We start from the raw sequence: 21,972 nt of genomic DNA, 5'->3' as shown, positions 1-21,972 counted from the left end.
CTCCGTTTTAAGGATAGAGAAATGGTCCTTAGATGGGCGAAGAAAACTCGGTGTAGTAAATGGGAGAACGCGGTGATCCGCGTCTATCAAGATTGGAGTGCGGAGGTGGCGAGAAGGAGGGCGAGCTTTAATCGGGCCAAAGCGGTACTTCACAAAAAAAAGATAAAGTTTGGAATGCTGCAACCGGCAAGACTGTGGGTCACATATCAAGGGAGGCACCACTACTTTGAGACGGCGGATGAAGCGTGGACTTTTATTGTAGAAGAAAAATTGGAATGATTGGACTACGAAAATGAACGTTTGGACAAAGTGGTGGGACGAGTGGGGGCGAAGAGGGATTGTATGATTAATCCTGCGGTATGGTAACTTTTCTTTCTCCCACAGGTGGTGATGGGGGGAGGTGGGGAGGGAGAGGAGATGGGGCGTTGGCCATGGGAGGCGGGGCCGAGGGAGAGGCGCGGGCTTGGTTCCCGCGCTATGATAATTATGGCGGGAATAGAGAAGCAGGAAGGAGGGGGCGCCGCACGGGGCGAGCCGTGATCACGGGGGGAAGCCGAGGTCAGCCAGAGTTTGCTGACTTCTGGGAGCAACATGGGGGGAGTAATTACGCTAGCGGGGGGTCTAGCGGGGGGGGGGGGGGGGGGGGGGGGAATTACTGGGTTGCTGCTGCTGGGGAAAGGGGGGAGTGGGTACGGGAAAGGATGGGCGGGGGGGCACCGTCTGGGAGAAATACAGCTGCGTGGGAACTGGGCGAGAAGCTGGAAAAAGATGATGGCTAACCGGCAAGGGGGGGGGGTGGGAAGCCCCCCAACTCGGCTGATCACGTGGAACGTGAGGGGGCTTAACGGGCCGATAAAGAGGGCACGAGTACTCGCACACCTTAAGAAACTTAAAGCAGATGTGGTCATGTTACAGGAAACGCACCTGAAACTGATAGATCAGGTTAGGTTGCGCAAAGGATGGGTAGGGCAGGTGTTCCATTCGGGGCTGGATGCGAAAAACAGGGGGGTGGCTATATTAGTGGGGAAGCGGGTAATGTTCGAGGCAAAGACTATAGTGGCGGATAACGGGGGCAGATACGTGATGGTGAGTGGCAAATTACAGGGAGAGATGGTGGTGTTGGTAAACGTGTATGCCCCGAATTGGGACAATGCCAATTTTATGAGGCGAATGCTAGGACGCATCCCAGACCTAGAGACCGGAAAGCTGATAATGGGGGGAGACTTTAACACGGTGTTGGAACCAAGGCTGGATAGGTCGAAGTCCAGGACTGGTAGGAGGCCGGCAGCAGCCAAGGTGCTTAAGGATTTTATGGAGCAGATGGGAGGGGTGGACCCGTGGAGATTCAGTAGACCTAGGAGTAAGGAGTTCTCGTTTTTCTCCTATGTCCATAAAGTCTATTCACGCATAGACTTTTTTGTGTTGGGTAGGGCATTGATCCCGAGGGTGAGGGGAACGGAATATACGGCTATAGCCATTTCGGATCATGCCCCACACTGGGTAGACTTGGAGATAGGGGAGGAAACAAGAGGGCGTCCACCCTGGAGAATGGACATGGGACTAATGGCGGATGAGGGGGTGTGCTTAAGGGTGAGGGGATGCATTGAAAAGTACTTGGAACTCAATGACAATGGGGAGGTTCAGGTGGGAGTGGTCTGGGAGGCGTTGAAGGCGGTGGTTAGGGGGGAGCTGATATCAATAAGGACACATAAAGGGAAGCAGGAGAGTAAGGAACGGGAGCGGTTGTTGCAAGAACTTTTGAGGGTGGACAGACAGTATGCGGAAGCACCGGAGGAGGGACTGTATAGGGAAAGGCAAAGGCTGCATGTGGAATTTGACTTGCTGACCACAGGCACTGCAGAGGCACAATGGAGGAAGGCGCAGGGTGTACAGTATGAATATGGAGAGAAGGCGAGCAGATTGCTGGCACACCAATTGAGGAAAAGGGGAGCAGCGAGGGAAATAGGGGGGGTGAGAGACGAAGATGGAGAGACGGAGCGGGGAGCGGAGAGAGTGAATGAAGTGTTTAAGACATTTTATAAAAAATTGTATGAAGCTCAACCCCCGGATGGGAGGGAGAGAATGATGGAGTTTTTGGATCGGCTGGAAATTCCCAAGGTGGAAGAGCAGGAAAGGATGGGATTGGGAGCACAGATCACGGTAGAAGAAGTGGTGAAAGGAATTAGGAACATGCAGACGGGAAAGGCCCCGGGACCGGACGGATTCCCAGTTGAATTTTACAGAAAATATTTGGACTTGCTCGCCCCGCTACTGACGAGGACCTTTAACGAGGCAAAGGAAAGGGGACAACTGCCCCCGACTATGTCAGAAGCAACGATATCGCTTCTTTTAAAGAAGGAAAAGGATCCGCTACAATGCGGGTCCTACAGACCAATCTCCCTCCTCAATGTAGATGCCAAGGTCTTGGCCAAGGTAATGGCAATGAGAATAGAGGAATGTGTCCCGGGGGTGGTTCATGAGGACCAAACTGGGTTTGTGAAGGGGAGACAGCTGAACACGAACATACGGAGGTTGTTAGGGGTAATGATGATGGCCCCACCAGAGGGTGAAACGGAGATAGTAGTGGCGATGGATGCCGAGAAAGCATTTGATAGAGTGGAGTGGGATTATCTGTGGGAGGTGTTGAGGAGATTTGGGTTCGGAGAGGGGTATGTTAGATGGGTGCAGCTGTTGTATAGGGCCCCAGTGGCGAGTGTGGTCACGAATGGACGGGGATCGGCATATTTTCGGCTCCATAGAGGGACAAGGCAGGGATGTCCTCTGTCCCCATTACTGTTTGCACTGGCGATTGAGCCCCTGGCGATAGCGCTGAGAGGTTCCAAGGGATGGAGGGGAATACTTAGGGGAGGAGAAGAACACCGGGTATCTTTATATGCGGATGATCTGCTGCTATATGTGGCGGATCCAGCGGAGGGGATGCCAGAAATAATGCGGATACTTGGGGAGTTTGGGGATTTTTCAGGGTATAAATTGAACATGGGGAAGAGTGAGCTGTTTGTGGTGCATCCAGGGGAGCAGAGTAGAGAAATAGAAGACCTACCGTTGAGGAAGGTAACAAGAGACTTTCGTTACCTGGGGATCCAGATAGCTAAGAATTGGGGCACATTGCACAGGCTAAATTTGACGCGGTTGGTGGAACAGATGGAGGAAGATTTCAAGAGATGGGATATGGTAGCATTGTCAATGGCAGGGAGGGTGCAGGCGGTTAAGATGGTGGTCCTCCCGAGATTCCTCTTTGTGTTTCAGTGTCTCCCGGTGGTGATCACGAAGGCTTTTTTCAAAAGGATAGAAAAGAGTATCATGGGTTTTGTTTGGGCCGGGAAGACTCCGAGAGTGAGGAAGGGATTCTTACAGCGTAGTAGGGATAGGGGGGGGCTGGCACTACCGAGCCTAAGTGAGTATTATTGGGCCGCTAATATTTCAATGGTGAGTAAGTGGATGGGAGAGGAGGAAGGAGCGGCGTGGAAGAGATTAGAGAGGGCGTCCTGTAGGGGGACCAGCCTGCAGGCTATGGTGACAGCCCCATTGCCGTTCTCACCAAGGAACTATACCACGAGTCCGGTGGTGGTAGCTACACTGAAGATTTGGGGACAGTGGAGACGACATAGGGGAAAGACCGGAGCACTGGGGGGGTCCCCGATAAGAAACAACCATAGGTTTGCCCCGGGGGGAATGGATGGGGGATATGGAATGTGGCAAAGAGCAGGTATAACGCAATTGAAAGATCTATTTGTGGATGGGAAGTTTGCGAGTCTGGGAGCGCTGACCGAGAAATATGGGTTGCCCCAAGGGAATGCATTCAGGTACATGCAATTGAGGGCTTTTGCGAGGCAGCAGGTGAGGGAATTCCCGCAGCTCCCGACACAAGAGGTGCAGGACAGAGTCATCTCAAAGAAATGGGTGGGGGACGGTAAGGTGTCGGATATATATAGGGAAATGAGAGACGAAGGGGAGACTATGATGGACGAACTAAAAGGGAAATGGGAAGAAGAGCTAGGGGAGGAGATTGAGGAGGGGATGTGGGCAGATGCCCTAAACAGGGTAAACTCGTCGTCCTCGTGCGCCAGGCTAAGCCTGATTCAGTTTAAGGTATTACACAGGGCACATATGACTGGAACACGGCTCAGTAAATTTTTTGGGGTGGAGGATAGGTGTGCGAGGTGCTCGAGAAGCCCAGCGAATCATACCCATATGTTTTGGTCATGCCCGGCACTACAGGGGTTTTGGATGGGGGTGACAAAGGTGCTTTCGAAAGTAGTAGGAGTCCGGGTCGAACCAAGCTGGGGGTTGGCTATATTTGGGGTTGCACAAGAGCCGGGAGTGCAGGAGGCGAAAGAGGCCGATGTTTTGGCCTTTGCGTCCCTAGTAGCCCGGCGCAGAATATTGCTAATGTGGAAAGAAGCCAAGCCCCCGGGGGTGGAGACCTGGATAAATGATATGGCGGGGTTCATAAAGTTAGAGCGGATTAAGTTCGTCCTAAGGGGGGTCGGCTCAAGGGTTTACTAGGCGGTGGCAACCGTTCGTCGAATATCTTGCGGAAAGATAGATAGGGGAGAACAAAGAAGGCAGCAGCAGCGGCCCAGGACTTGGGGGGGGGGGGGGGGGGGGGGGAGGGATGGGGGGGGGTGTGGCCTGAGACAAGGCAGTTGCCAATTAGGGCTAGTTTTTATTTTTTGTTATTTAATATTTATTTATTTGTTGTTGTTTTTGTTTAAATTTAAAAAGGTCATTATTATATGTATTGTTACAATGTTGTGTAAAGGATGCACAATGTACTGTGTTGGTTGACCAAACATTTTCAATAAAAATATCTTTCTGTCATTGGTTGTGGTGTTGTGTGTTCTGATTTGTCTGTTGGTGTGTCTATCATGATGTGTGTGTTTGAATATCATGACATTGGGGTTCTTCTGATCAGGGACCTGCGGCCCACAGACCCCCAGGTGGCAATGGTAGCCTCCATGCAACATACCCCCTTTGCCCTCACAAATCACAAACTCCACCCCATCCCCATCCTCTCTGAATGGTCCTACCAATCTCCGACTCCACTAACTTTATTCAGGAGAGCAGTGTCCGTGCTGCTTCTCTTATATAACTGATGCTCCCAGTTGCACCGCTGGGGTTGAAGAACTGCTGGCGTCAGATTGGTTGGCAGTTCTTGGAGGCCAAATCTTTTCTCTTCAAGGGACAGGAATACTGATGGCAATTTGATTGCCATATAATCTAATTGGGGCTCCCCAAATGGCTGAGTTGGGATTTCTCCCCCTCACCCCGCTTTCCAGCCATTGTCAGGGCCACCACTGCCCTGACAAAATTCAACCTGAAATGTGCATCTTACCCAAGAACTTTAATAATGCATAGATAGAAATCTGCTGGCATCTTTTAAGAATCAAATCATCCAACTCAGACCCCAAGGGTACCATGTCCTAGTGGCTCAGAAGTAATCAAATCATACACATTGCTGAGTAACTAAGGGAAAAGGAAAATTCATCTCCGATATAGCCTCATCCAGCATGTCAACTCCAAAGGCAAATTCATGATTTCCTGTAAACAAATGTACTGATGCATTTCTGGTATTGTCAGTTACTCAGATTTATCAAAAGGGCATTTGACTCAGCAACTTAGCTTGCTATAAAATCTGACATTTTATCAATAATTTGAAGGGAACTATAAGCAAGTGAAATAAAATATGTAGTCAAGATTGAAGATCTTTTTTCAGGAGAAGGTGAAGCTTAATAGTTTACAATTAGACTTAGTTTACTATATATGCTTTTTAAACCTTCTCCAATCCAGGTAAACCATAATTATATCTTTGCCTCCCATCACTCTAACAACTTTGCATCCTTGCAACATTTTTGCTTGTAACGAGCACCTGTTTTCTTGAACAAAAGACATTTTCTCTTTTAATTACATTGAATTTGGCATCAGAATTTGCACTTGTTTTATCACCACCCAGTAGAATTTTTCTTAAGTAGATCATGGCTGGGATTTACCGAGCAACCTGCCGCATGTTTTTTTGGTGATGGAGGCAACCCACAGGAGGGATTTTCTGGTCCCGTCGCTGTCAACGGGATTTCCAGTTGACTGCACCCAATGTTGCCGGGAAACCCATGCGGAACCGGAATATCCCGCAGGTATGAACAGCCGGTAAATGCGGCCTACAGTTTCTAATTTTGCCTGGTAAAATGCCTCTTTCACTTTGGAACTTAGCATGTAGATGTTTTGCATCAGAGTGTTTTGGATTATCCATTAACACTGATCCATTAACTGAACACCAACAAAGATAGTTATAAGATACAAGATTGAAGTATGCTCCAGCAAGCCCTTTCAATGTTTTGATAAATAGATGAGATGAAAGTATATCATTAAAATAATTAAACTGTGTAACATACCTCCAGATTAAAAGCAAACTCTTGGACAATGCTGTTCATTAAGGTGTCTTCCTCCAAATCTTTTGTAATATCTATCTTCTCTGTACTGTACTTGTAATTATTCTCACCAGTTCTTGTGATCTCAATTTTAGTAAGGCTTCTAAAATCTGATCCACTTTTTACAATAAGAGTGCCATTAACCTCTTTGGTGCCATAGTCATGATCGTGACCTCCTAAAATCAGGTCTAATCCATCAACGTTCCTTGCGAGCCTAATATCATTACTCCATTTCATGTGTGTCAAAGCAATGAGGAGTTCTGCACCTTTGGCTCGAAGATCTTGAGAAAGTTGATCAGCAGCAATGACATAATCAATAAAGTTCACACTCGACTTATCAATAGTTGCTAAAGTATCAATCCATTCTTCTTCCACTAAGCCCATCAAGCCAATTTTTACACCATTCCATTCCATTATCTTGCTTCCTATGCCATGTCCTAGTGGCTCAGAAGTAATCAAATCATACACATTGCTGAGCAACCAAGGGAAATTCATCTCCGATATAATCTCTTCCAACAAGTCAACTCCAAAGTCAAATTCATGATTTCCTGTAAACAAAATGTACTGATGCATCTCTGGTATTGTCAGTTACTCAGATTTATCAAAAGGACATTTGACTCAGTAACTTAGCTTGTTATAAAGTCTGACATGTTATCAATTATATGAGGGGAACTCTATGCAAGGCAAATAAAAATGTAGTCAAGTATAGTCATTAGATTGAATATCTTTTTTCAGGAGTAGATGAAGCTTAATAGTTTACAATTAGATTTAATTTACTTTATATGCTTTCAACTGGTTATCAACAAATTTAGCCATTTTATTCTGGTTTGTTGCGCTTTTCCTTTCTTCAAAATATTCTAAAATAGCTTTCAATCAAAACTGTTAGTGGCACTGCATGGCATAAGAAACAAGGGTGGTTCTCTCTGTGGATGATAAAATGGCCATCATTAGAAATTAAAAGTTATCAATTCATGAAAGTATTTGCAAAATTATTGCTTTATTTAAAACTTTGTTCCACCCAATTGCCTTAGGTTGTCAATGAGACTATTGACAAGTTTCAAATGGACAATTGCACCAATGAAACTCACCTAATAAAATTATTGAAAAATATAAATTTACTCTAACCCAGTGGTTCCCAACCTGTGGTCTGCGAGAGTATTGCAGGTGGTCCATGGAAAAAAAAACAATTATGTGTATCTCATATGTATCATTATCGATGTTACATTATTATTTGTAATGTAATTTGCTTCACAAACATTTGTGTGTAATATAATCCACAATGTATTTGTGAGTGTGCATCATACACTTATAGAAATAGTTGCGTTTTCAATACCCAGTGATAAATAAGTTTGACTCCCATCAGCTGTAGGTTATATAAAAATAATGTTCAAAATGGCTTGCATACATTGTGGTTCACAAAAGCTTTTGATGACGATCTACGGTACACAGAAAGGAAAAGGTTGGGAACCGCTGCTCTAACCATTACATTATCTAGGCATTAGTCTCCATGGAATTTTTCATGGGTAGTCTTGGGCAATATAATGGCACTAAAATGCAGCTATATAAAACTTGCCTGTTCTCTTATGCAGCAGAAGTGCTTCCTCTGGGAAGTAGTACAAATAAGCCAATCACAATATCAATTTAAAACGTTCTTAAGGGGCCAGTTTCTGAATAAAGGGCAAGCCATTTAGGACTAAGATGAAGAAGAATTTCTTCTCTCAGAGGTGGTGAATCTTTGGAATTCTCTACCCAGTCGGCTGTGGAAGCTTAGTCATTGAGTATTTTCAAGGCAGAGATCAATAAGATTTCTAAATTCTACTGACACCAAGGAATATGGGGATAAATTGGTAAAATGGTGTTGAGGTCGACAATCAGCCATGATCGAGTTGAATGGCAGCGCTGACTCAAGGGGATGAAAGGCCCAGTCCTGCTTCTACGTTCCTGTTAAGAGCTCATAGATTGACAGCTGTTTTTAAATCCCTAGCTGCTATCTCTGGGGAGAGTTACCACGATCAGGAAAACAGCAGGGGTGGTTTTCAGCCCATGTTCGCCATCAGAAAGAATGGTGACACGGGTGGAAAATTTGGAGTGAAGCGTGTTTCCTGATTTTCCACGCCATTGCCGGTGACATCACAAGGTTCACACCCACAAAGGGTGAGAACCTCGTTTTAATAGATTTCAATAAATTTTAATATCATAGCTAGCCACATGATTCCCCCCTCACTGAATATTTAAACCTCACCGTCCTGTCCTGCCAGAGTGATGGCGCAAACCCCTCCAACTCATTTTGTTTTACTTAGAGAGGCTCAAGATCTAGAAAGAAAACTGGCCCGTGCAGCAGGAGAGCTATACGCCGGTTTTCAGTCTGAGTACTTTGAAAAAATATGGTAAGATTCTGCCCGGCAAGGGCTTTTGGAAAAAAAATTGTTTCACTTCTTTTTATTTTTTTCTTTGATTGACCAATTGGAGTGTAAGGTCTGTGTTATGGCAGCTACAAGACTTATTACTCAATATGAGTCAACGTGGATGGTATGTTACAGTGACTGAACAAGTTATTTGCATTTTCTATTCCACAATAATAGTGTGACATTTACTGATTAAAATGCTTGGGTATGTCCCCATTTGAACAGAATGTATAAATAATTAGCATTAATTATATAGGTTTATAAATAGTGGGCGGGATTCTATGTTTGGTAAACTATGGGCAGGATTCTCTGTTGCCTGACAGCGGAATCGCATTTGCCAATCAGGCGGAGAATGGGCTCTGACGCCGAAATCGTGGCTGCCGCCGGTTTGACGCCAGTCAGCCATGCTCTTCCGTCTCCAAAATGGCGTAATCGTGACTCGCTCCACATGCAGTCGAAATGCCGTTGGCGCCTCATCGGCCGGCCCACTCGCGGTGCTCCGACCCCGATGGGTCGAGTTCCCGACGGCGCGTGACACGTGTGCTCACACAAATCATGAACCCAGCATGGCGGCTGCGGAATGTGTTCAGTGCCGCCACACTCGGCCGGGATCCGTGCCGCTGCCCAGGGGGCTTCTGCAAGGGCTGGGGGGACGGTGGGGGGTGGCCAGAAGGTAGGCTGTGGGGTCATGGATGGCGGGTTGAGTCTGGGACCTGGCAATTCTCCAGCTGTTTTCGGCATGGGAGGCGGGTGTTTCACGCAGCGCCGGATTGCCAGGGTGACCCTACTCCTCCCCTCAGGGACCCCTGTAATCGGAGGACCCCCCACAGGGATCCTTGTAATAGGGGGACCCCCCCACAAGGACAATATTTACTATCAGTTAACAAAAAATGATGGGAGAAATTAGGAATCTACAATTTAACATCAGCTAACATCAAGAATAGAGTGGCTAAGCACATGGACAAGTATCAGCTAATCAAAGGTGAGCCAGTATGCATTTGTGAAGAACAGGTAACCTTTGACTAATCTTGTTTAATATTTTGAGGAGGTTACCAGCAGAGTGGATAGGGGATATATATATATAGTGGTATTGCATATTTGGACTTTTAAAAGGAATTTCAGAATTCTGACACACAAGAGACAATTAGCAACATTAAAACATGCAGAATTGGAGATAATCTTGCAACATGAATAGCTAATTGGATTGAAGATAGGAGTAGCAGGAGGGATAAAGGGACATTGCTCTGAATGGAGGGATGTAGCAAAAAGCTTCAGTCTCTTAAAGTGCCTGATCATTTTGTGTTATGTAATTTCATCTTAATGGTTATTGATGTGCTTTTATTGAGGTATCCCATTGACAAGCGACGGGAGTAGAGAATCGCGGCACCAGTGAACAGCACATCGCCGAGAAACATATTTGCCCCCTTGTCCCCAGCCAGTAAACAACCCCTTGGTCCACAATGTAATTCATTGTAAACATATTGTACTCTCAAATTACATGCATTTTGTTATGCTAATATAAGATTGAAAACTGTCTTGTAATGCCACATAATGACATTTGGGGCTGGATTCTCCGGTCCCCCAGCCACATGTTTCTCAGCGATGTGCTGTTCACTGGTGGTGGGATTCTCTACTCCCGTCGCTTGTCAATGGAATTTCCCATTGAAGCAATCCCACACTGCCGGGAAACTTGCGCTTGGGGGTGCATTGCTGGCAGGAACAGAGAATCCTAATGGTCAGGGAATTGCAGCCTTGACTAAATAATATTGCAATACCACACAATGTTGTGTGCTTATCACTTAGGATTGACTGACCAATGTACAACCCCGGCTCACTCGGAACTCTTCTTCACTTCCGCCTTAAGCTCTTGTTTGAATACTTGCTACCATCACGTTTCCGTGAAATTACTAGTCCATCATATTTTATTCAAGCTGTTTGCAATCCACTTTGACTTATGGAAGTAAATCTTTAAAGGTTAAATGTTTAATGAAACAAATCTTTATTATCTTTAAAATAAAAATGACAGGATCAAAGTTCTGAATGATTAAATATTATGAATAAGTAGTGCAATAAAGAAATATGGAAATCAAGAGGGAATTAACACAAAGCATGATGCTTCAAAATGTACTCACCAAACACTGCACACTGTACTCCAAAAGCATTAAGAATTGGTATCATATGCCGGCCTTTTGTGGTTGTACTTAAGAGTGAAGGATTTAAACAGTCACCACTAAAAAGGATCAGGGGATTGAGTGTTTTATACTGTTTTAATGCTGTCGAAAACCTGTTAAAAAATGTTTGCCAAGTTTGTGAAATGAACAAAATTCAAGCAGAAACAAACAAATATTATTTGGAATTTTACTCAAACATTATACATCTCTGAGAAAGAAGCAGAAACATGCTAAGTGGTTGTTTTCAATATGTCATATATTTACAATACATTCAAAGTTTAGAACAGTGAAGCAATCATCTATATCACCTGAGCTTGTACATATACAGGTAACAAAAATAAATGCAATAAAAATTTGAAATATGTTGACGTACAATAACTTTTCCTATATGCTGAATTCAAAATATAACAAAAGAAGTAGCAAAAGGAACTTCCAGTGACGGCGGGCAGGAGGCAGCCGCACGTTGGAGGGCTCCCACTCGGGAATAGAATTTTCGGGATTTTAATGCCCGGCCCAGGGGCAGCGGATGCTGAAAAAGTTGTAGGAAGACACAGTGAAGAGAAATGTCCAAGTTTTCGAAAAGAACGGCCATAAAAAAGGGGGCGAATGAAAATCTGCCGGTGAATGGAAAAGTTGGCGTGGGAACTGTAAGGAAAGCGGAGGCCACATTGCTCACAGCAGAAGGAATGACCAAGGTGATGGCCGTGGGACTTGAAAAAAGTTCACAAAGCACATGGAAGCAATGGAGAAGGAGATGGGGGCGGTATTGAAAGTTCTGGTGGAGGAGGCGATTGCCCCGGTGAGGGCGGCGGTATCGAGTGCAGCGGCGAAGGTGCGGGAGCAGGGTGAGACACTGAAGGAAGTGGAAGAGGCATTATCGCAGCACAGTGATCAACTCACCTCGATGGGGAAGGAGTTGCAGAGGGTGATAGAGACCAACAAGGGTCTGCGAGCCAAAATGGAAGACCTGGAAAACAGATACAGGCGGCAGAATCTGAGGATCGTGGCTCTGCCCGAAGGGGTGGAAGGCCCCAGGCCGACAGAGTATTTTGGCACAATGTTGGCGGAGCTATTGGAGGAGGGGGACGATCCCTCTCTGTGGTGAATGTATTCACCATAATGCATGACACTGTAACCATTGTATCCACCTAATGTAACCTATGACCTGGAAGTGGTGATACGAGCTGCTTCCAGGTGCTGTACTGTAACCCCGGTGGGCTCCGCCCTCACCGGGGCCATATATAACCGGCCACCTGTGGGTGGCACTCATCTGCACAACCGACTCTGGCTGGGCAAGTTCACGACTAATAAAGCCTTATGTTCACTCGCTCTCTCGGCCTCTTGGTGAATTGAAGGTATATCAATTTATTAGTCGCCGCGCGTCTGTCAGCCCAGCCCGGAGAACCGCAATGCTACTTCTGCGGCCAGGGCCAACATCCCCGGCAGCATTGCCCAGCCCGCTCAGCGACCTGCAGCGACTGCGGGAAATAGGGGAACTACGCGAGAGTCTGTCTGGGCCGACCTAAGGCCCAGAAATGGAAAACGCACCTGGCCCGACCTATGGACTCGCAGCCCCACAGACCCCGCAATGTGGCTGTGTGCCTGCCCGGAACACCCCCTCCAGATGCGTCATCGGCATCGTGCGAATCGTGGGGGCTGCCATCTTGGCAACCGGCCCCAACACCGACCGACACGTGCGACTCATGGGGGCCGCCATCTTGACCGCCGGCCCCGACCAACATGTGCGACCGATGGGGGCGGCCATCGTGGTCGCCATCTTCGATCCCGTCCGACGCATGCAACACATGGGGGCCGCCATCTTGTGACTTCACCGATCACGCAGGCTACCCGCAGCTGGGCGCGGTGACCCTCGACCAGTCGCAGCCAAAACCGCTAAAGAACTCCATGATGGTCATCCGGGTCAACGGGCACGAGACCCCCTGCCTCTTTTGACTCTGGGGGCACGGAGAGCTTTTTCCAGCCCGACACGGTAAGGCGCTGCTCCCTCCACACCTACCCCGCCTCACAAACAATCTCCCTTGCCTCCAGGTCTCATTCGGTCCAGATCCGGGGGTGCTGTATCGCCAACCTCGCGATGCAGGGCACGGAGTATACCCGCTTTAAGCTCTACCATCCTCTCCCACCTCTGCGCCCCCCTGCTGCTCGAATTGGTTTTTCAGTGTAATCACCGAAGCCTGATCCTCCAGTTCGGCGGACCATTGCCTCCCCTCACAGTATGCAGCCTCGCGACCCTCAAAGTCTCCCCCCCCTTCACTCTTTGTGAATCTCACTCCTGACTGTAAGCCCATTGTCACCAGGAGCAGGCGGTACAGCTCGCTAGACATGGTATTTATCAAGTCGGAGGTCCAACGACTGTTTAGTGAAGGGATCATAGAGGCCAGCAACATCCCCTGGAGAGCGCAAGTGGCGGTCGTCCGGCCGGGGAAAAGAACCGAATGGTTGTGGACTACAGCCAGACAATTAACCGGTTCACGCAACTGGATGCGTACCCCCTCCCCCGCATAGCGGAGATGGTCAACCAATCGCGCAGTACCGTGTATTCTCCACGGTCGATCTGATGTCAGCCTACCACCAGCTCCCAATCCGCCTGGAAGAGCGCCACTACACTGCCTTTGAAGCAGCCGGCCGCTCTTCCATTTCCTCAGAGTTCTTCGGCGTCACTAATGGGGTCTCGGTCTTTCAGAGAACGATGGACCGAATGGTGGACCAGTACGGTTTGCGGGCGACATACCCGTACCTGGACAACGTGACCAACTGCGGCCATGATCAGCAGGCCCATGACGCCAACCTTCAGAGGTTCCTCCAGGCAGCCTAATCCCTCAATCTTGCATACAACAAAGAAAAGTGTGTCTTTCATACTACCCGACTGGCCATCCTCGGCTACGTCATGGAGAACGGAGTCCTAGGGCCCGACCCCGACCGTATGCGCCCCCTCACAGAACTCCCCCCCCCTCCCCACAGCCTCAAGGCCCTAAAATGATGCCTGGGGCTGTTCTCCTACTATGCCAGTGGGTCCCCAACAACGCGGACAAAGCCCGCCCACTTATTCAAACCACCAGTTTCCCCCTGACCGATGAGGCCCGCTCGGCCTTCAGCCGCATCAAGGCCGACATCACCAAGGCCGCAATTGGTCACCAGGTAGAGAGCGATGCGTCAGACATCGCACTGGCCGCCACCCTCAACCTGGCGGGCAGGCCAGTAGCATTCTTCTCTAGGACCCTCCACACTTCCGAAATCCGACACTCATCGGTCGAGAAGGAAGCACAAGCCATAGTGGAAGACGTGCAGCACTGGAGGCACTACCTAGCCGATAGGAGGTTCACCCACGTCACCGACCAGCGGTCGGTCGACTTCATGTTCGACAACGCATAACGGGGCAAAATAAAAAATGACAAAATCCTGAGGTGGAGGATCGAACTCTCCACCTACAATTATGATATCAAGTATCGTCCTGGGAAGCTCAATGAGCCCCCAGATGCCTGTCCCGCGGCACATGCGCCAGCGCGCAAGATGACCGACTTTGGGCTATCCACAATGACCTTTGTCACCCGGGGGGGGGGGGCACCCTGCTTACACACTTCATTAAGGCCCGCAATCTGCCCTTCTCCACTGAGGAGGTCAAGGCAATGATCAGGGACTGCCAAGTCTGCGCGGAGTGCAAAACCGCACTTCTACCGGCCAGACAAGGCCCGCCTGGTAAAGGCTTCCCGGCCCTTTGAACGCCTAAGTATCGATTTCAAAGGGCCCCTCCCCTCCACCAACCGTAATATATATTTTCTCACCGTCATCGACGAATACTCCCGCTTCCCCTTTGCTGTCCCCTGCCCCAACATGACCTCGGCCATTGTAATAAAGGCACTGCACAGCATCTTCACACTGTTCGGTTTCCCTGCCTACATCCACAGCGACCGGGGTACATCGTTCACGAGTGATGTGCTACGCCAGTACCTGTTCAGCAAAGGCATTGCCTCGAGCAGGACTACAAACTATAATCCGCAAACGGGCAGGTGGAGAGGGAGATCGCGATGGTATGGAAGGCCGTTCTTCTGACCCTCAGGTCTAGAAGTCTCCCAATCCCCCGCTGGCAGGAGGTCCTCCCCGACGCCCTCCACTCCATCAGATCACTCCTCTGCACAGCCATGAACGAGACCCCCTCACAATCATTTGTTTATCTTCCCCAGGACGTCTATCTCCGGGGTCTCGCTTCCATCTTGGCTGTCAACCCCGGGACCTGTCCTTCTCCGGAGGCACATGAGGAGCCATAAGACCGACCCGCTGGTCGAGAGGGTCCAGCTGCTCCATGCCAACCCCCAGTACGCCTACATCGCGCACTAGGAGGGACGGCAAGATACGGTCTCCCTACGACACCTGGCACTAGTTGGTTCCCCTGCCAATGCGCCCCCCCGCTACCCGCCCCCACCCCCAGCGACCCTGGATCTCCTGTACTGTCCCGCGCCGACACTGCCGCCACCCACCACCCACCTGCCTACCCCAACCGTCTCTGACTCGCCGGACTGAGGCTCGATCTCCAGATACAACACCCCTGGAGTTACCAACTGCAACAACCATGCCCGCCGCACCGCCAGAGCTGAGGAGGTCGAAGAGAACGATCCGGCCCCCAGAGAGACTGAATATGTAATGACCCCATGTCACCCCCGCTGGACTTGGTTTTTTAACAGGGGTGAATGTGGTGAATATATTCACCATAATGCATGACACTGTAACCATCGTATCCACCTAATGTAACCTAAGACCTGGAAGTGGTGATACGAGCTGCTTAGGTACTCACCGGGGCCATATATAACCTGGCCACCTGCGGGTGGCACTCATCTGCACAACCGACTCTGGCTAGGCAAGTTCACGATTAATAAAGCCTTATGTTCACTCGCTCTCTTGGTGAATTGAAGGTATATCACTCTCGATACGAACTGGATCAGGTTTATAGGTCGTAGAGGCCTATACCAAAGGCGGGTGAGCCGCCAAGTGTGTGACTGTTTGTTTCCGTAGGTACAGCGTGAAGGAGAAGGTTCTGTGCTGGGCAATGCAGAAGCGGGTGGTGCAGTGGGCTGGAGCTGGTATACGCATATACCAGGACTTTACGGTGGAGTTGGTGAGGAGGCAGTCGACCTTCGGCCGGGTGAAGAAGGTACTGTACAACAGCAAGGTGCAGTGCGGCATAGTGTATCCAGCTAAGTTGAGGGTGACCTACAAATCCAAGGACTTCTATTTTGGGACGGCGGAAGTGGCGGAGGGGTTTGCGAAGGCAGAACGACTGTGGCAGAATTGAGAAATGGGACTGAGAGCTGGTCTTGTACTGATGTAGCCTCATGTAACTTTATTTTTTTCAATGCGTATTGGTGTATGTACTAAATGAGTCGACGCTGTATATTTGAATAAGGGAAGAGTTGGGACTTTCATTTGCAATGATGGTTCTTTGGGGTTTGGGTGTATATGCTGGGGTTGTTTGTTAAAGGGGATTTCTTTGTTTCCCTGGGACCGGGCAGGGGGGGGAAGGAGACCCGGGTGGGGGCCTCCACGCTGGCTGGTTTAAGCAGGCCAGTGAACGGGAGGTGGGGGGAGGGGCTGCGGCCATCGGAGCCTGGTAGAACAGATTTCAATGAGTCTAGCCAGGGTGAAAAGTTGGGAAGGAACCGATGCTGGGGAGAGGAGTTTACAAGAGGAAGTGGAGGGGAGGAGACTGTGTGGGATTCATGGGTGTCATTCACAGTACACGTTCGGGGATTGGATGGCTTCGAACATTAGGGGGGGTTGGGGGGGGGACTATATATGTTAATGATAACCATGGGCGATTCCTGATTCCTTTTTCTTTTTTTTCTTCGGAGGTTTATTTTTATTTGATGCTTATATTGTCATGCGGGCCATTGTTTGGGGGTTGGTGGGAGCATGGGATCGTTGTTGTTAATAAGGGGATTGACATTGTATTCGCTACCGTTTACTGTTTGTTGGTGGGGTGTAAATTTCAAAGAAAATATGAAAAAGGGGAATAAAAATATTTTTAAAAAAGAAATAGGAACAGAAGTGGACTATATGGCCTGCCAGCCCAGCTACACCATTCAATGCAATTATGGCTGATCTTCTGCTTTAACAGCACTTTCCGGCCCGGTTATCCTATTTCTAGATTCCTGAGAGACCAAAAATCTTTTCAGCCTTAAATATATTCAATGTTGGAGCATCCACAACCAGCTGGGTAGAAAATGCCAAAGATTCACAATGTTTTGAGTGAAGAAAGTTCTCATCTCAGTCGTAAATAATTGTTCCCTTATCTTAAGACTGTGCCCCCTTGTCCCCAGCCAGTAAACACCCCTTGGTCCACAATGTAATTCATTATAAACATTTTTGTACTCTCAAATTACATGCATTATGTTATGCTAATATAAGATTGAAAACTATGTCTTGTAATGCCACATAATGACATTTGGGGCTGGATTCTCCGGTCCCCCAGCCACATGTTTCTCGCCGATGTGCTGTTCACTGGTGGCGGGATTCTCTACTTATCTAGTTGTCGCTTGTCAATGGGATTTCCCATTGAAGCAATCCCACACTGCCGGGAAACCTGCGGGTGGGGGTGGATTGCTGGCAGGAACAGAGAATCCTAATGGTCAGGGAATTCCGGCCTTGACATCAAAAACCTCTTCAATGCTTTATTGAAGATATTAACCATCAAGTACATTAAACATTTCAATAGCCGGTTCCCAAGGCCAACAACATTCAAACTGACAAGGATCCATTATTATTGCTGCAGTGTCCAGTCAACATTAGAAGAGAGATTATAAAAATTTGGGACTTCTTTGTTCAGTCCTTTTGGCACTATGACCCTCTCCCCAACCTTCCAGAGCAGTAAGGAGCCCACTGCTTCTCAAAATGGGCACTTCTCTTGTGCCACCAGATGTAGTAGCCCCGCCCCATTATATAAAGGGCTCTGTTGCTGAGATTTGACATTGGACGGCCAAAGTGGCAGTAGAAGACAACCCACTGCACATCTGACCGTAGAATCAAAGTATGATACAGAAAAGGAGAACATTAGACTCATGATACCTTTGTCAAGGTTTTTAGTCTCACTCTTTTGCTCTTCTCTATAACTCTGCAAATTATATTTTTATGTATTTACGCAACTCCCTTTTTAATGTTACTTATGTATCTTTTGTGAGGGCCACTAAGAATCCAGCACAGGTTGCTAATGATTTCTCCGCCTCCGTCATTGGGGGAGCTCATACCCACTAAGGATTGTGGGATTGCCATTAGTCCCAGCCAGTAGTAAAGGGGCAGGTTATAAGGTCCCTCCCCCTCAAAGTCCAAGGAATTCACCGAAGACTGTAAGGTATTCGGGCAATTCGGCCCTTTTTGGACTGCCCAAGAATAAAACCCAGAGACTGTAGACTGGACACTTTTCAGCCAAGGGAACGTAACCAAATTTCCCAGCAGGCTTGGTCCGCTGAGCCGAGTAGGGGCATAGGTATTTACAAACACCCCCCCCCCCCCCAACCCCAGGAGCTACAAGGAAGAAGGAGCCAGACAACTAGATAAGATTAAAACACAGACAAAGGGGCACGGGAATACACAAGGGGCCTGCCTGCAAGCAGGACAATGGGATGGTCATAGCCCCATGCAGATGTAAATGACTTGGCCTCCACCAGAGCAGAATCCAATCAACACCCCATCAACATAGCAGCGATCTCCGGAGCAGATGGAAGACTTTGAAAATCTTCACAAGGGAGCTCAACCTCATTATCTCAAAAAGCAGACTGGAGGTGGACCTAGGGGAGGTACTCCCATCTTGACAGGTCTGACCGGCTCAAAGGGGGCAGGACCAGCGGGAACTTTAAACCTTATGGATTCAATGCAAAAGGGGCTGGCCGAACACAGGAAAAAGCCAGGTAAAGCGGATATAAAAGGGGCTGTGTTTCGATTGAGGGTCTCTTGGCTTGACCTCTCCACCTTTGACTTGACCTCCTGCAGCCTGTGACTGTAAGTACCCTGCAGCAGCTTGCGAAACTCCCTTGACTTTGATAGTGGTTGAGGCTTTGGGGAAGGGGACTTGATTTGTGTTTTGTGTCATTGCTAAAATTGTGTAACAATAAGATTTTACGTTGTGTCCGTTATAGTACTTTCTGAATAGACTTAGTTTGTGTTAGAGTTTAAGATTTTATTATAATTTCTTCTGTTTGATGATTTTGACCTGGGTTTTGCAATAAACCTCGATTTGCTGATAATTGGAGTCGTTTAAATTCTTCAATCTCTCACCAGCGATCTCTGACCAAGTCATTGTTAAGATATTCCTCACCTTAATTCCGGGGTCGAGAATCTAGGGTCATCTTGAACGATTCAAACCCGTTCACTCAGGACAGGCTGCTGGTTAGGTAATAAACAGCAGTGTCCTATTCTCTCTCTTGGGAAAGCTACTCCAGCGAAGTAGGAACCGGGTGGGTGTTGCACCACCGGCAAGAGAGAGAATCACCTGGGCAGTGGTGGGGGTCTGGATATCTGTGTGATATAAGCCTCAGGCTTCCGGTTCGGGATAAACGGCAGGCTTGATTCAGTGCTCTCTTCCGTGGAGGTGTCCCAGTGCGGCATCCCCTGGCCTCTGAAGTTTCAGTGCCAGCTGGAGAGAGACACACACAGATACTCAAACCCCAGATATCGGCCCAGTAGTGGAGTAGCAGAGATGGAACCCTCTACAATGGTGACCGCGGCAGGAGCCCGGTGGTTTGGAGTATGTGACTTGGCAGAGGGGGTGAGGGAACAAAGTAAAATGGAGGAGAGAATCTCCTCGTATATGTGGCAAAAGGTCAACCTCACCAAACCTTGGGTCTCAGAGCTAATCAATGCGGAGCGACCTGTAATGGCAGCGGCCGCATGGACAGAAAGTAAGGCGCACAAAAGGCACTTGGAGAAGGCAGTTTGGCTGGTCTGCTTGTCCCAGCAGGTAGCCAAAACAGAGCGACGGGTCGAAGAATTAGAGCAGGAGTTGAGAGAAGTTAGGGCCAGCACAGGGGACAGCGCTAGCGCAGCTGAACGACTGCGGGAGGAATTGGCAGAAATGAAACAGGGCAGCCTACAGGAAAGCGAGTCTAACCGGTGCGAGAAGGAATATCTCCACTGCCAGATAGTGGAGGGTAAGACCGAACGTGGTCTACATGCTTGCGCTGGAGTTGACCCTGGGCTTGTACCTGGTAAAAGATAGAGTCCGTTCGGTGACAGATAACACCAGGGACCCACTGGACACCACCAGCAAAATTTAGAACGAACACCGGGTCACCAGACCCAAACTGCCAAATCGGTCGATACCGAGAAAGGCCATGCCCCTGCCGTTATTGAGCGTGTCGTACTTTTGCGCCAATGTCCGGGAAAACCATGCTAAGGCGGGTGCGAAGTCCCCGGCCCATTAGCAGTTCCGCGGGAGCTATCCCAATCACCGCATGTGGAGTGTGTGGTAGTCTGTTGCATTATATCGTATATATGGGTATTACGGTAAGGCCCCTGTATTACAGGTGTGGGGGTAGATCCCTGCCTGTGGCTCCGCCCAGCGGGTAGAGTATAAATGTGTGTGCTCTCCGAACAGCAGGCATTTTGTGAGCTGCTTGTAGGACGACACACATCTCTGTGTAATAAAGCCTCGATTATATTCTACTCTCGTCTTGTCGTAATTGATAGTGTATCAATTTATTCTACAGAGATTTTTCAGAGATGGACCTCCGCATCAAGCCGGATCGCCTGCAGCTGCATCCTCAAGCAGACAACGCCAAAAAGGACTTCCAACATTGGCTAGCTTGCTTTGAAGCATACATCGGGTCTGTGCCAGACCCAATCTCAGAAGCACAGAAGCTCCAGATTCTGTACACGCGGCTGAGCTCCAACGTTTTTCCCCTCGTCCAGGACGCGCCTACCTACGCAGAGGCCAGGGCGCTACTCAAGGAGAATTACGCTCAGCAGACCAACAAGATCTACGCCAGGCACCTCCGATCCACACGGCACCAACTTCCCGGTGAGTCTGTGGAAGACTTATGGCGTGCCCTGCTCGCCCTGGTGAGAGACTGTGACTGCCAGGCCGTTTCGGCCACTGAACATTCGAACCTGCTAATGAAAGACGCGTTTGTTACGGGCATAGGGTCTGACCACATCCGCCAGCGCCTCTTAGACGGGGCCACGCTTGACCTCGCGGCGACCAAGAAACTAGTGCTCTCACTCACGGTCGCCTTACACAACGTACAGGCTTATGCCCCCAACCGCACGGCCCCCCCTGTGCATTGTGGGCCCCGCCAGCGGTCACCCCATCGTGGACCACATCAGCGACCGCCTTCAGCCAACCCCACGCCTGCGCCGCACGGCAGCCAACCAACCCCGTGAGACCCAAGTGCTACTTCTGCGGACAGACAAAACACCCCCGGCAGCGCTGCCTGGCGCGGAGCGCGCTCTGCAAGGCCTGTGGCAAGAAGGGATATTTCGCTACAGTGTGCCAGGCCCGCTCAATCGCCGCTATTGTCCCGGCACTCCCCACTTGCGACCAGTGGGCGCCGCCATCTTCCTCTCCTCAGACCACGTGCAGCCCGTGGGCACCACCATCTTGCTTGCCTCAAAACCAATGGGCACCGTCATCTTGCCTGCCCCAGGACACGTGCGGCCCGAGGGCCCGCCATTTTGCCCGCCCCCGGTCATGTGCGGCCCGTGGGTGCCGCCATCTTACCCGCCTCAGGACCCCTGCCTGTCGGGCACCTCATCGGGCCGCTCATCGCCTGCAACTGCCGACGACCAGCCGCGTCTCGCCTCGTTCACAATCGACCAGTCTCGACCGCACAACCTCGCGACCGCTTCAAAGGTGAAGGTCGACGGGCACAAGAAATCCTGCCTTCTGGACTCCGGGAGCACTGAGAGCTTCATCCACCCCGATACGGTAAGGCGCCGCTCCCTCGC

General features: G+C 49.2%; 1 protein-coding gene across 2 annotated transcripts in view; it reads right to left on the bottom strand.

Annotated features, from left to right (window-relative positions):
- The window catches only part of LOC140408969 (mannosylglucosyl-3-phosphoglycerate phosphatase-like), a 93,187-nt gene that overhangs the window by 59,814 nt on the left and 11,401 nt on the right, over positions 1 to 21,972 (bottom strand). For both annotated transcript variants that reach the window (XM_072496944.1, XM_072496945.1), the window contains exons 2-3: positions 10,984 to 11,135; positions 6,411 to 6,994 (exon numbers count right to left, since the gene is read on the bottom strand). In XM_072496944.1, the coding sequence (XP_072353045.1) occupies positions 6,411 to 6,994; positions 10,984 to 11,135 (736 nt within the window). The remainder of the gene's footprint in view (positions 1 to 6,410; positions 6,995 to 10,983; positions 11,136 to 21,972) is intronic.

The sequence above is a fragment of the Scyliorhinus torazame genome, chromosome 3, assembly GCF_047496885.1.
Source record: "Scyliorhinus torazame isolate Kashiwa2021f chromosome 3, sScyTor2.1, whole genome shotgun sequence".
In the NCBI taxonomy this organism is placed as follows: Eukaryota; Metazoa; Chordata; class Chondrichthyes; order Carcharhiniformes; family Scyliorhinidae; genus Scyliorhinus; species Scyliorhinus torazame.
Note: the sequence above shows the minus strand (reverse complement) of the source record. Positions and strands in the feature narration are given on the sequence as shown.